Below are 13754 nucleotides of genomic sequence, written 5' to 3'. Positions count from 1 at the left end.
ATTTTTGTTAAACAGAAAACCAGCAGCAGATCCACAAGGTCTGCCATGAGAGGTGACTAAGGAAAAGCACCTTTAGTAAATCCGCTTTCTCTGTGAGAGCTTCCCATGTCTGGAATACACTGCCATCAGACACACAACTGCACCACATATCACACTTTCATAAAATGCATGAAGACATGGATAAAGGTCAATCAMATTTGTGAATGTAATCCCGAGCTGTGTATTGCCGCTTTCCATGTTGTCTGTTGCTTGTGAGGTGTGGAAATACTTTTTTGCTTTTATGAATTTTGTCTTGCTGCCTTTTGTTCTATGTTGCTCTGTCTGTATGCTACATCCTGCTTGTCCTGTTGCTCTGTCTGTATACTATGTCTTGCTTGTCCTATGTTGCTCTGCGTGTGCTCACTGCTCAATGATTGTCTATATTGTAATTGTTTTTTATAGTGACTGCGGTTGAAAATTAGCCGGCAGGCTAAAACCGTCACTTTTACTGAAACGTTGATTGTGCACTGTCCCTGTAAAAATAAAATAAACTCACTCAAGTAAAAAATAAGTTTCCTCGATTATAAACGGTTTGGGACAGTGTGGGAACTAACCAATGGCAGGTACTAATGGGCGTTGATATCGAGAAACGCCCCAAATAACAGTCTGCAATTACACCGTATTGCAATATCATGGTCAATATCACAGGTTTTGGCAAGTTCACAGGACTAAATGAGAAGGGGTCCCTTTTCAGGAAACACCCCCTGGACACTTGCCCCATTCAAACCCTGCTGTCCTGCTCCAGGTTGGGTGAAAGACCTGTACGTCAGAAAATGTATTTCCACTGACAGGAAAATTCTATCAAATAATTAATAAATGCAGAATAGTCACGAGTCAAACACAGCTGTGTGTGATCATTGCATAGACCGTATGGATCCATGTCAGCCAATATTTTTTTTAAATATTGCTCAAATGTATGTTTCAGAGATTCACCATGGAACGCAGCGAATAAAGCTCACAAAATATAAGCAAGTAAAACATGAGACAACAATCATGAATTAAGGTCAGTGAAATAGTATGATGCCAAGCAATTTATTGGAAACTGATCGAGTTGATGTCTGACCGAAAGAAACCCGCCAAAGGCCTTAGCTTACATTTTTCCAATGGGCCAGGATGTTGGAGTTACATTGAAGGAAATGGGATAAAGTGTACATGGTACATGGTTTAAAGAGAATGGGAGTAGATCAMGCTTGAAAAAGTCCAAGGAAGAAAACATGCTCATGAATACAAAGCTTGATGAAAATAAAACTTAACTTTGCTCTGTGGATGGAGAAGTAGGGTCAAAATCTTACTTCTGTATTAACTACACAACATTCAAGTCATTTTTCGGAAATAAGGAAGGACTGGTTTCTTCATTGTCTCAAAATCAGTATTTCCATAGTCAATAGTTAAAAAGATTTCATATTTCATCAACAACAAAAAAAGTGACTAATGCAAGCATACTCTCACATGTTTACACAAACACACTCAACATGCACTCCCACAATCCAAGGACTTTAAGGCAAGAGTTTCCATTCCGGAAAAATAAAAATAAGTTTYCCCTCTCCACTTTTGTTTTCCTTCCTTATACGTAGCTTCCCCCTCGGGAATTTGTGGTCCCCAGTCTTTGTCCTCACCCTTCTTAAAAGGGGTCACACCACGGAGCTGGGGGAGATGTGGGCTGAGCGGGGGGGTGTTGGTGGATCAACAACCAGCAGAGAAGGCATTCTAAAAAGAGGACGTGGAGCTGCTGAGGCTGGCGAATCACCACAGCCGATGCTGATGGAGGTTTCGACTGAGGACGGACCGGACATCTGAGGTGAACCTGAGATTGAGAGGAGGAGGGAAGAGAAACTAGAGCATTACTATGGAAAACAGACTAATGAGTTACGAGGTATCACTCGTCTTGGCCGCTCATCGCAGGTGTAACATCTTTGAGACATACCTCAGAGCGTCTAGCATGGGTAGCAGGTTCAGAAGAGCCGTGTCGCTTGGGTCGCTGAACCACGACTTGATGGGTATTGCGTTGTCTGCGAGGCAAACACGGAGATGTTATGACAAGAGGATAAGGAGACAGGGCAGATTCATGATGACAGAAGAAAAGCCCCGTTTGAAACTTAGTTTGGAATAATAGTGTGGTAGATGGGAATATATCTAAAGTGTATTTGGCTGTGTGAGTTGCAGCACACGTACAGAGCCTTGCATTCACACACTTTGACTTTTTACACATTGTTATGTTGCAAAGTGGGATGTCAACTGTTATGTCAAAGTGAAAGAAAAATGATACGATTTTTGAAAAACATTTATGAAAAATAAAACACGAATATACAATAGATATACAAAAGGTATGGGGACACCCCTTCAAATTAGCGGATTTGGCTATTTCAGTCACATCCATTGCTGACAGTTGTATAAGATCGAGTACACAGCCATGCAATCTCCATAGACAAACATTGGCAGTAGAATGGCCTCACTGAAGAGCTCAGTGACTTTCAACGTGGCACCATGATGGATGCCACCTTTCCAACAAGTCAGTTCGTCGAATGTCTGCCCTGCTAGAGCTGCCCTGGTCAACTGTAAGTGGTAGGCAACACAAGCTCACAGAACAGGACTATTGAGTCCGAAGCGCGTAGTGTGTAACAAATCGCCTGTCCTCAGTTGCAACACTCACTACAATTCCAAACTGCTTCTGGAAGCAACGTCCGCACAATAACTGTTCGTCAGGAGCTTCATGAAATGGGTTTCCATGGCCGAGCAGCCGCACACAAGCCTAAGATCATCATGTGCAATGCCAAGTGTCAGCTGGACTGGTGTAAAGCTCGTCGCCATCGGACTCTGGAGGAGCGGAAACGCGTTCTCTGGAGTGATGAATCATGCTTCAACATCTGGCAGTCCGACCGGAGAACGCTACCTGCCCAGATACAGTGCCAACTGTAAAGTTTGGTGGAGAAATAATGTTCTGTGGCTGTTTTTCCATGGTTTGGGCTAGGCCCCTTAGTTCCAGTGAAGGGAAATGTTAACTCTACAGCATACAATATTCTAGATGATTCTGTGCTTCCAACTTTGAGGCAACAGTTTGGGGAAGGCCCTTTCCTGTTTCAGCATGACAATGTCCCCGTGCACAAAGCGAGGTCCATACAGAAATGGTTTGTCAAGATCAGTATGGAAGAACTTGACTGGCCTGCACAGCGCCCTGACCTCAACCCTATCGAATACCTTTTTTGGGGATGAATTGGAATGCTGACTGCGAGCCAGACCTAATCGTCCAACATCACTTTTGGCAGCAAATACAGCTGTGATTGTTTTTGGGTAAGTCTCTAAGAGCTTTGCATACCTGGATTGTGCAATATTTGCACATGATTATTAAAAAAATTCTTCAAGCTCTGTCAAGTTGGTTGTTAATCATTGCTAGATTGCCATTTTCAAGTCTCGCCATAGATTTTCAAGACTATTTAAGTCAAAACTGTAACTAGACCACTAAGGAACGTTGGATTTCGTCTTTTTGATCCATCCTCACTTTTCCCAGATCACAGCCATTTAACTCGGTTTTAAAATCACCATTGGCCTCATGGTGAAATCCCTGAGCGGTTTCCTTCCTCTCTGTCAACTGAGTTAAGAAGGACGCCTGTATCTTTGTAGTGACTGGGTGTATTGATACACCGTCCAAAGTGCAATTGATCACTTCACCATGCTCAAAGGAATATTCAATATTTTTTTAGTTTCACCCATCTACCAATAGGTGCCCTTCTTTGTGAGCCATTGGAAACCCTCCCTGATCTTTGTGGTTGAATCTGTGCTTGAAATGTACTTCTTGACTGAGGGACCTTACAGATAATTGTATGTGTGTGGTACAGAGATGGGGTAGGCGTTCAAAAATCACGTTAAACACTATTATTGCACAGAGTGTGTCCATGCAACTTATATGACTTGTTAAGCAAATATGTACTCCTGTAATTATTTAGGCTTGCCATAAAAGGGGTTTAATAATTATTGACTTAAGACATTTCAGCTTTTCATTTTACTTAATTTGTAAAAAATAAATAAATGAAAAAACGAAATTCCACTTTGAGATGAAGTGGTACTGTGTCTAGATCATTGACACAAAATCAAAATGTAATCTATTTCAAATTCAGGCTGTAACAACAAATGTGGGAAAGGTCAAGGGGTTTGAATACTTTCTGAAGGCACTGTACATATAGTAAATATAACAGCATAGCAGTTGCTTACCAGGGTGGCTGCGGTAGGCCCCGGGCGAGTTGTCCAGGATGACTACACTAGATAGATCGCTGTGCACCACAGAAAGATCTTTAATATAACTACCCAGATCCAACGTACAGTGCTAAACAGAGAAAAGAAAAGGAGGAATAAACTAGACTTGTACATGTTGACAAATGAGTGACAAGTCTAACTGTACATCCTTCCTAGAGAGAACCTCTAAATCAGGTGTGTCAAACAAATGTTGCCCCACGGACCACATTCGGTCTTCATAGTCCTCTATCCATTACTTTTGAAAATGCCGATGCTCCCTGACTGCTATCAAGCTGGACAGAGTGAAAAGACTATAAATGTAGGTCCATTATCATTTCTACACAGTTTCGATTTGGTTTTCGTCATTTCAATGTTGATTGACAGAGGGTTTTTTTCTCAAACCACCCGCAGGTCGGATTGAATGGGCTTGCGGGCCGGATCCGGCGCGGGCCGTATATTTGACAACCCTGCTCTAAATAATGACAAATAGACATTCAGGGCCAGTTTCCTGGACACAGAATTAAAAGTGGATTGAAAGTGCTTAACCTGTGTCCAGGAAACCAGCCCTTTAGAGTGTAAGACTAAGCAGGGTACATAACTGCACAGAGATGAAGTGAACGTGTCAGTAGGTTTGTTTACCTGTCTGTAGTATCTTCGTTTCAGGATGTCCCTGTCCTTGTCTAGCTTGTCAGACACAGCTGAGCCATAGATTTCCATACTGGCCGTGAAAACCACCAGCTCATACCACTGACTTACCTAAGAGAGAAACAAACAGGCACACAAACAAACAGGCAAGAGAGAACCACCAGACAAATGTGTTCAAAATAGATACACGTGATTAATCAATTACAAATGAATGAACTGTAGTCTACAACCACAGTTGATAATTGATGCCAGCTCAATGCACACTTTTCACACATTTATCCTCATCCCCAAGAGCTACGGTAGAGAGAATAAACAACAGACTTAGAATTTCCTTAGCCTCTTGAAAACCTACAAACACATGAAACTCATTTACATAGACAAAATAAAAATAAAAAATATATTTAACCAGGCAAGTCGGTTAAGAACAAATTCTTATTTACAATGACGGCCTACACCGGCCAAACCCAGACGACGCCGGGCCAATTGTACGCCGCCCTATGGGACTCCCAATCACGGTCGGTTGTGATACAGCATGTCCATGTTTACTAGTATATAAGAATAAGTATTTGGATATTGACACAAAAGGCACTGTCACTCACCACTTCTAAGAAGAAGTCCACATGCGGTCTTTTATGTACAAAAAACCTGACAGGATGTTTGTCGATTACCACCTTCACAGCAGAGAGAAAGAAAGAAATAATGAGGGAGAATGAGAATAAGAGAGCAGGAAAGGTTAGGAAACATATTCCTGGAGTTAATGAGTGAACAATGAGTATCAGTCAGTCTGGTGTGTGTGTGTGTGTTGACAAGGTGATGTTAATAAATCAGTCAGACAGCAAACGTATAGGCCATTACCTTTAGGATGAAGTCTGGGGGAGTGCCTGGTCTCACTGTGGGTCTCATCACCCCGTCATGGTGGGAGTGAATTAGGGTCTCGTCGAGGTCCAGCACCAGAATCTTCCTCTTAACGGCATCTGATGAGCAAGAGCGCAATCACATTCAACACCAGAGAGAAAAACTAAACAAGTAACCTCAAATGTATGAATTTCAGCCTAAGCCATAAATCCCTGGTTTCATAGCCTGGTCCCAGATCTGTTTGTTCCCTCACGCCAACTCTTACTGTCAATGTCATGCCAATCATGATAGCGACATTAAGAGTTGTCAAGACAGCACAAAAAGATATGGGACCAAGCTAAGAACCTTTGACCTTCTTATGAGACATTATTAGTTTGTGGTTGCCATGGCACCATGAAGTAGACTAGGCAGAGAGCTCCTCTAAAAATGTTTAATATTTTATTGTTTGTGTTTTCTTTATTGGATTTTGTTAGTCTAGTAAATTTGGATTATTTATATACCGATTCAACGGTGTCATAAGACCGGCAAGAGTTAGTTTTGCCCAGAGGCTAACTAGCTTTCATTTGATTTGAAACTGGAGATAGCACAGGCTTGGACATCACAGAGGCTTGTTGTAGTGGATCTCTCACTCCAAGGAGGACTATCCCAGTAATTGGCGCCCTATAGAAATCTAGAGGATAACCGGCTTCACACAGGTGGGTGCAACATGTTGTTTGAGGAGTATCTACCCACTGAGTCTGCAGAGAAGCTGGGGATTGCAAGGGCTGGCCTGATTATCCGGACCTGTCTTACTGACTTTTTTCATCCAAAGAACTACATTAAAAAAATATTTGTATTTCACCTTTATTTAACTAGGCAAGTCAGGTAAGAACAAATTCTTATTTACAATGACGGCCTACCCTGGCCAAACCCGGACGACGCTGGGCCAATTGTGCGCCGCCCTATGGAACTCCCAATCACAGCCGGATGTGACTATTGTTTTTAAGCATCTTTGAGATGATCTGTATAATGAAAATCTCTATATAAAATAAATATATGATTATTATAGCATTGTTGAAAATAAACAGGATACTTACTGAGTCGGTTTATGAACACAGGCGACAGAGGTAYTGTGTCATAACGTACTGTTTGGTACTGGATTACCTGCACAGGAAGAGATGAGCAACTGTCACAATTGAGAACCTGAAGAATGACAAATTCCAAAAAGTCATTTTTATAAACACAATAAGGTTAGGCCATTTGTTAAATACAGTGTAGAGCAATAGCAGTGTGCTGGAGTTGTCAAATATATATATATATTTTTTTAACTTTGCACCTGGAATTACCTACGATTTCAACGGGTTCCAGACATATGTGAAATTAAGTTCCAATGACACCAACACAGTTTGGGCACTGCTCCACTTCTTTCAAATATTCCTCCAACATAGGAACATAGGTTCTCCTCCAGGAATCACACTTCAATTTGCCCTCTGCACCGGGGCTATATTTAACACACATACGCAAGCACACATGTACACACATCCTCAGCTGTCCGGGACTGTCAAACAGACGCGACGCAACAGGGTCGTTCCAAGGCAGGCAGCCTTGTGAGACATTTGTGCACACACACAGATAGAGTAGGACACTTTAGCTTGTACTGTAGAGCTGATAAAAACAAAAAACCTGCTCAGTCACCGCACTTCACCATGCTGTGTGAAGTCAGTAGTATGCAAGCTATTGCCTTCTCCTTTTCCTACTACAGTGGATTGGTTCGGTTCTGCAGCAAAAAAGTTGTTATAGGATCAGCTGAACAATGGAGTGAGTGGTTAATAGAGCTTACCATGCTGATTATAGTTGGCTGGTTGAAGAAAATACCCCACTTAGTCAAGTGGTTACATAAAGCAGGGAAAGGTCATACAAATGGGTTGTTTGTCTGAAGAGCCATTAAAGCTCTAGGTTACACTACAGTGAGTCAACAGAGAGGGTTTGTTTGTCTGAAGAGCCATTATCCCACCTGAACAGATGGGAAGCTCTAGGTTACACTACAGTGAGTCAACAGAGAGGGTTTGCTTGTCTGAAGAGCCATTATCCCACCTGAACAGATGGGAAGTTCTAGGTTACACTACAGTGAGTCAACAGAGAGGGAATACACAACCATCTATCCAGCAAGGATTTCTACTAGGCAATATACTGTCAGCTAAACTGGTAATAAAATATTTGAAGAAAAATTAATCATATTTTATGAGAGAACTTGGTTTAGGTCTTGTAAAAGACAGCATTTGTACTTTTTTGTAAAAAGTGTAGTCAGATTCAGATGTTTTGGTTTATCCACTGCTCTGGTCCCGTGTGGCTCAGTTGGTAGAGCATGGCGCTTGCAARGCCAGGGTTGTGGGTTCATTCCCCACGGGGGGACCAGGATGAATATGTATGAACTTTCCAATTTGTAAGTCGCTCTGGATAAGAGCGTCTGCTAAATGACTTAAATGTAAAGTAAATGTCTTCCCTTTCTTATTTTCAAGTATGAAAAAATGGCACTATTTCGGAGTGTGTATAGAGTTCCCAGCTCTGCTTAGTTACACCTGAAACATCTAATCCGTATCCAAAGTCCCGAGTCCAATCATCACCATGTTCATACAGTGTCATAAACACTGTCCATGACAGGCGTCAGAGTACAGCTTCTTCCTGTGCAATGCATTCTCTGCTTTCCTAGCATGAGCAAAACCAAGAAGTAAAGAACTCGTTTCAGTGGGCGTAAGTGTATACTCACAGTCAGATAGTTGCAGTGGCTACAAATCACTTTTACTGTCTAATAACAGTTATGGGTCATGGCAGGACACGTTAGGATTCAGTGTTTCTCTGCTGGCCATTGTGAGGAATGCATCGCAGGGTCACTGAAATTCTGGTAGCGCATGTCAAGACAAACCGTATGGATATGGATTACACCTGTATGACAGTTTTCCTAGAGGTCTTTGAAATATTACCAAGATATCAGTTATCATATAGTACAGTAGAAGTACCATTCAGACCTTTCAATATATATATATATTGGTGTGTGTGTGTGAGCTTCAGATGGACCGTCTCAAGAGCATCGGCAAGTCCAAATGGGCCAAGTGTGTGCTATTAGTTTATCCAACTATCAGTATCGGTTATCCGAGTGATATTGATTAGGGAAATCACATAGTAGGGGACAATGTATTACATATTAAGTTCTAGAATACTCACCGTCCTTAAATGTTTCCTGAGTATGTACAGAATAAACCCCCATATTCTAGACGTCACTCCGAGGAAAGTGCGAATGCCAAGTAAACACTGACGGGTCTTCAGCATTCTGACAGTCACTCAAACAGTATTCTAGGCACAAATAGCGGTACAGCCCGAGAGACTCCGGTTGAGTCGGGACCCCAGCCTCTTCCCTCCAGAACCTGCAGCTGCAGGTCAAATAAAGACACCAGCCAATAGCAATCGTGTGCTCAGTTCAAATCCTACTTTCGCTACACTCGATTGAAATTGAATGGGGGGGAAAAAAAACTTTTAAAAGTAGCCAAACTAGCTAAACCGTCATTAAAAATGAAAGCGATGAATCCAGACGAGCAACAACTAGCATTCGCTGGTTCTCGGTCGCTAGTTTAGCTAGCCCTGGTAAGCTAGAAAAGTGTATAAAAGGAAACGACCTTATAAAATACAAACAATACAGTTCTAACTTTGCTTAGTTACGTTGACAAATTGAAGTTGGTTGACGAAATATGCCAAAGTCCCAACTAGACGCCGTCAACACATACTTCAAACAAATCCGGAACTGGACAGCACGCCGCCATAACTACGTGGTTTCGACAAGGCGGTATACATGCCGCGTTTACGTGCTATTCAGAACTAGGAAACTCGAAAATTCCAACTTGCAAACTGATTGAACGCGGCACGTGTATAACTATAAACTATTAGCAAGTCGGACATTTCCGAGTTCCCTAGTTCCAACCAGAAAATGAATGCAGCAACAGTTACGACCGGAAGTGACTTTTTCGTAGCCGGTTGAGAGAAGCTCGTGGGGCATTTAAGCCCTGAACATCGCTTGACAGGCAGCCATGTATCCCAGCCTGCATACCGCCCCAAGACCAGAGTCAATCGCATACAACGAGCCATCAAGCCACATTCAAACAGAGCCAGAATGCTGAAGCCTTACATGCTGACCAGACCGGACACGTCGCGTGCGCAAGCGTCGCAAAATAAATTTAGAAGTCCATGTTATTCAATTATTGCACCCACACTGCTTGCGCGCGTCTGACGCAGATCGCACTGCAAGTCCTGCCTCTCCCATCTCCTCATTGGTTTATAGAAGCAGGTAACCACATGCCATCTCCTCATTGGTTATACCCAAGTGGGTGATAGAAAAACGAACTGTTTTGCCGGTAGTAGTGGTAATACAATGAATGTTTAGATGCGATCACCATATAATTTAAACGATGAAAAAGCCTGGAAGGAGGAGAGATGACTAGAAAGGATTCGGTTGGCCGTTTTATATGTGGATTAATTGTCAGAGTAGAGATCCTGTGCATTTCAGGTAAAATAACAACTCAATGTTTACATCCCAGGACAAATTAGCTAGCAACAGCAAGCTAGCTAAATAGGACAAATTAACGTTAGCTAGCAAGTGCAAGTTAACTAGCTAAATGACCATACATGTTTAATGCTTTTCGACCTGTCCCCAAATTAATGTAATTGGTTCAGAGTTTGTTTTGATATTTTAACCTACATTTTAAATAAATGTATGCACGATAGCGCGCGAGCGTGCGCAGCCGGTTTGGGCAAGGTGTTAGGGACGTATCGAAATGTACACAATGGGTACCTGGAGGAAAATGAGGTGGGTCATACTTTTTCAATTTCAGTTAAAGGGAGTGTTTAGTATTTGTTTTAAAAAATCTAGTCCAGGGGAGGTCATGCAATTTGTAATTGATTAAATTTCAATATTTCTCAGTGTTTTAGAATTAGTATTAGGCTATATATCTATGTGTGCTCGATGCCACCCCTCATCTCTGATTCTCTGCCGGGCACACAATATCAAGTACAATTATAGGCTATTAAGTGTGGTCTCAATCTAATGATCCATAGCTTAAAGGCTACACAGTTGGCCGTCTGAAGTATTACTGTCACGTTCTGACCATAGTTCTTGTGTGTTTTGCTTGTTTTAGTGTTGGTCAGGACGTGAGCTGGGTGGGCATTCTATGTTGTGTGTCTAGTTTGTCTGTTTCTATGTTTGGCCTAATATGGTTCTCAATCAGAGGCAGGTGTTTTGTGTTGTCTCTGATTGGGAATCATATATAGGTGGCTTGTTTTGTGTTGGGGTTTGTGGGTGGTTGTTTCCTGTCTCTGTGTTTTAGGACTGTTTCGGTTTGCTACTTTTGTTATTTTGTAAGTGTTCACAGTTTCGTCTTGTTTATTAAAAACATGTTGAACACGAGCTACGCTGCGTCTTGGTCCGATCCCTGCTACACCTCCTCTTCAGACGAAGAGGAGGAAGGCTGCCGTTACAATTACAATGTAAATTTACCTGCTAACACCCCCATCTCCAGCACCTGCATCACTCTCTGCCACGTGGCCTCAAACTGCATCGTTTTGTTTCTCTCCGTCACCCACAAACTTTCAACATTTAGATAATAAAGCATTTGACCTTTCCATTGTGTTAACAATGGAGGATTGGTTGATTTCCAGTATTTAAGTATACATTTTGTCAAGATGATTGATGAGAAAAGTATTGTCCGGTATCTAACTGCACCCTCATATACCATGTCTTGAAATATGCAGACAGTCGAATTATTAGTCAATTTACATTGTAATACTTCTGACAGCCAACTTTCTAGCTCCGCTCATAACTTTTGGACTTCATAGCATTCCCAGGAGACATGGATTATTGCGTCATTGTTAGTGTTACATTTAAGACATGTCTCTACCGTTATGCCATAGAATTTGGGAATTTCGTATAATACAGTTGAAGTCGGACGTTTACATACGCTTAGGTTGGAGTCATTAAAACTAGTTTTTCAACCACTCCACAAATTTCTTGTTAACAAACTATAGTTTTGGCAAGTCGGTTAGGACATCTACTTMGTGCATGACACAAGTAATTTTTGCAACAATTGTTTACAGACAGTTTATTTCACTTATAATTCACTGTATCACAATTCGTGGGTCAGAAGGTTACATACACTTTGCACATTGCATACAACTGCACATGGGGACAAAGATCATACTTTTTGGAGAAATGTCCTCTGGTCTGATGAAACAAAAATAGAACTGTTTGGCCATAATGACCATCATTATGTTTCGAGGAAAAAGAGGGAAGCTTGCAAGCCGAAGAACACCATCCCAACCATGAAGCACGGGGGTGGCAGCATCATGTTGTGGGGGTGCTTTGCTGCTGGAGGGACTGGTGCACTTCACAAAATAGATGGCATCATGGGGTAGGAAAATTATGTGGATATATTGAAGCAACATAAAGCTTGGTCGCAAATGGGTCTTCCAAATGGACAATGACCCCAAGCATACTTCCAAAGTTGTGGCAAAATGGCTTAAAGACCACAAAGCCAAGGTATTGGAGTGGCCATCACAAAGCCCTGACCTCAATCCTATAGAAAATATGTGGGCAGAACTGAGAAAGTGTGTGCGAGCAAGGAGGCCTACGACCCTGACTCAGTTACACCAGCTCTGTCAGGAGGAATGGGCCAAAATTCACCCAACAAATTGTGGGAAGCATGTGGGAGGTTACCTGAAATGTTTGACCCAAGTTAAACAATTTGAAGGCAATGCTACCAAATACTAATTGAGTGTATGTAAAGTTCTGACCCACTGTGAATGTGATGAAATAAATAAAATCTGAAATAAATCTTTCTCTCTACTATTATTCTGACATTTCACATTCTTAAAATAAAGTGGTGATCCTAACTGACCTAAGACAGGGAATTTTTACTCTGATTAATTGTCAGGAATTGTGAAACTGAGTTTAAATGTATTTGGCTAAGGTGTATCTAAACTTCCGACTTCAACTGTATATTCTGTACATTAGTTTAATGGATTAAGCATACTGTGGCAGACCAGGGGGTTTGGTCAAGACGTTTACACAGATCAGACACGGACAGAGTATGATTAGCTCGGTTTCAAGGGTGTTTATTAAATAATAATTCAAAAAGAAAAGGATAGGTCTCTCCCATGAGCCTCTGCATGCTGACCTGCTGTACGCCCCCCCCCCCCCCCCCKRKSCTTTGTCGGGGAGGGGACTGTCGTCAGTGCAACGTACGTCTCCCTTCTCGATAGGGCATCCGCGTTTCCATGCTTCGCCCCTGACCTGGGTAGCCTAGTGGTTAGAGCGTTGGGCTAGTAACCGAAAGGTTGCAAGTTCAAATCCCCGAGCTGACAAGGTACAAATCTGTCGTTCCGCCCCTGAATAAGGCAGTTAACACACTGTTCCTAGGCCGTCATTAAAAATAAGAATTTGATTTTAACTGACTTGCCTAGTTAAATAAAGGTAAAATAAAAAACCTGTGCACAACAGAAAAAGAGAAGCGTTGAAGGGACAAGAACCACCTGGTAACCCGATCGTTTGTCCTTTCCCCTGGCCATCCAGACCAGGGGAGCATGGTCCGTGACCAGGGTGAAGTGGGTACCCAACAGATAGTACTTGAGCGGTTTTAGCGCCCACTTCACCGCTAGACACTCTTTCTCCACAATGGAGTACTTTTTCTCTCTAGGAACCAGATTTCTGCTGATGTACATGATGGGATGTTCCTCCCCATCGTGTATTTGGGACAGAGCGGCGCCTAGTCCCGTATCACACGCATCCGTCTGGACCACCATCGGCACCTGGAAATCGGGCGTTACGAGAATCGGATGGGAGCACAGAGCTTCCTTCAGACGGCTGAACGCCGCTTCTGTCTCGTTCGTCCATTTCACTGTTGTCGGGAGGCGGGCCCTGGTTAGATCGGTGAGGGGGGAAGCTATAGCCGCCAAAGTTGTTGATAAAT

The 13754-nt window shown here is 42.4% G+C and overlaps 1 protein-coding gene across 2 annotated transcripts; it reads right to left on the bottom strand.

Moving 5' to 3' along the window:
- Window positions 1-1052: 1052 nt before the first annotated feature.
- Window positions 1053-10009, bottom strand: LOC111962024 (CTD nuclear envelope phosphatase 1A). Of its 2 annotated transcripts, none has more exons than XM_070442919.1 (9): window positions 9923-10009; window positions 8968-9173; window positions 6843-6909; window positions 5767-5885; window positions 5511-5582; window positions 4906-5022; window positions 4246-4357; window positions 1964-2048; window positions 1053-1843 (listed from the first exon to the last, which is right to left on the bottom strand). In XM_070442919.1, the coding sequence occupies exons 2-9, from the start codon at window positions 9070-9072 to the stop codon at window positions 1783-1785; spliced, it is 738 nt and encodes a 245-aa protein (XP_070299020.1). In that variant the 5' UTR covers window positions 9073-9173; window positions 9923-10009; the 3' UTR covers window positions 1053-1782. The 2 variants fall into 2 exon arrangements, with proteins under 2 accessions (XP_070299020.1, XP_023840535.1); XM_023984767.2 differs by lacking the exon at window positions 9923-10009 and adding an exon at window positions 9525-9737.
- Window positions 10010-13754: the final 3745 nt, after the last annotated feature.

This window comes from Salvelinus sp. IW2-2015, linkage group LG4q.1:29, assembly GCF_002910315.2.
Source record: "Salvelinus sp. IW2-2015 linkage group LG4q.1:29, ASM291031v2, whole genome shotgun sequence".
In the NCBI taxonomy this organism is placed as follows: domain Eukaryota; kingdom Metazoa; phylum Chordata; class Actinopteri; order Salmoniformes; family Salmonidae; genus Salvelinus; species Salvelinus sp. IW2-2015.
Note: the sequence above shows the minus strand (reverse complement) of the source record. Positions and strands in the feature narration are given on the sequence as shown.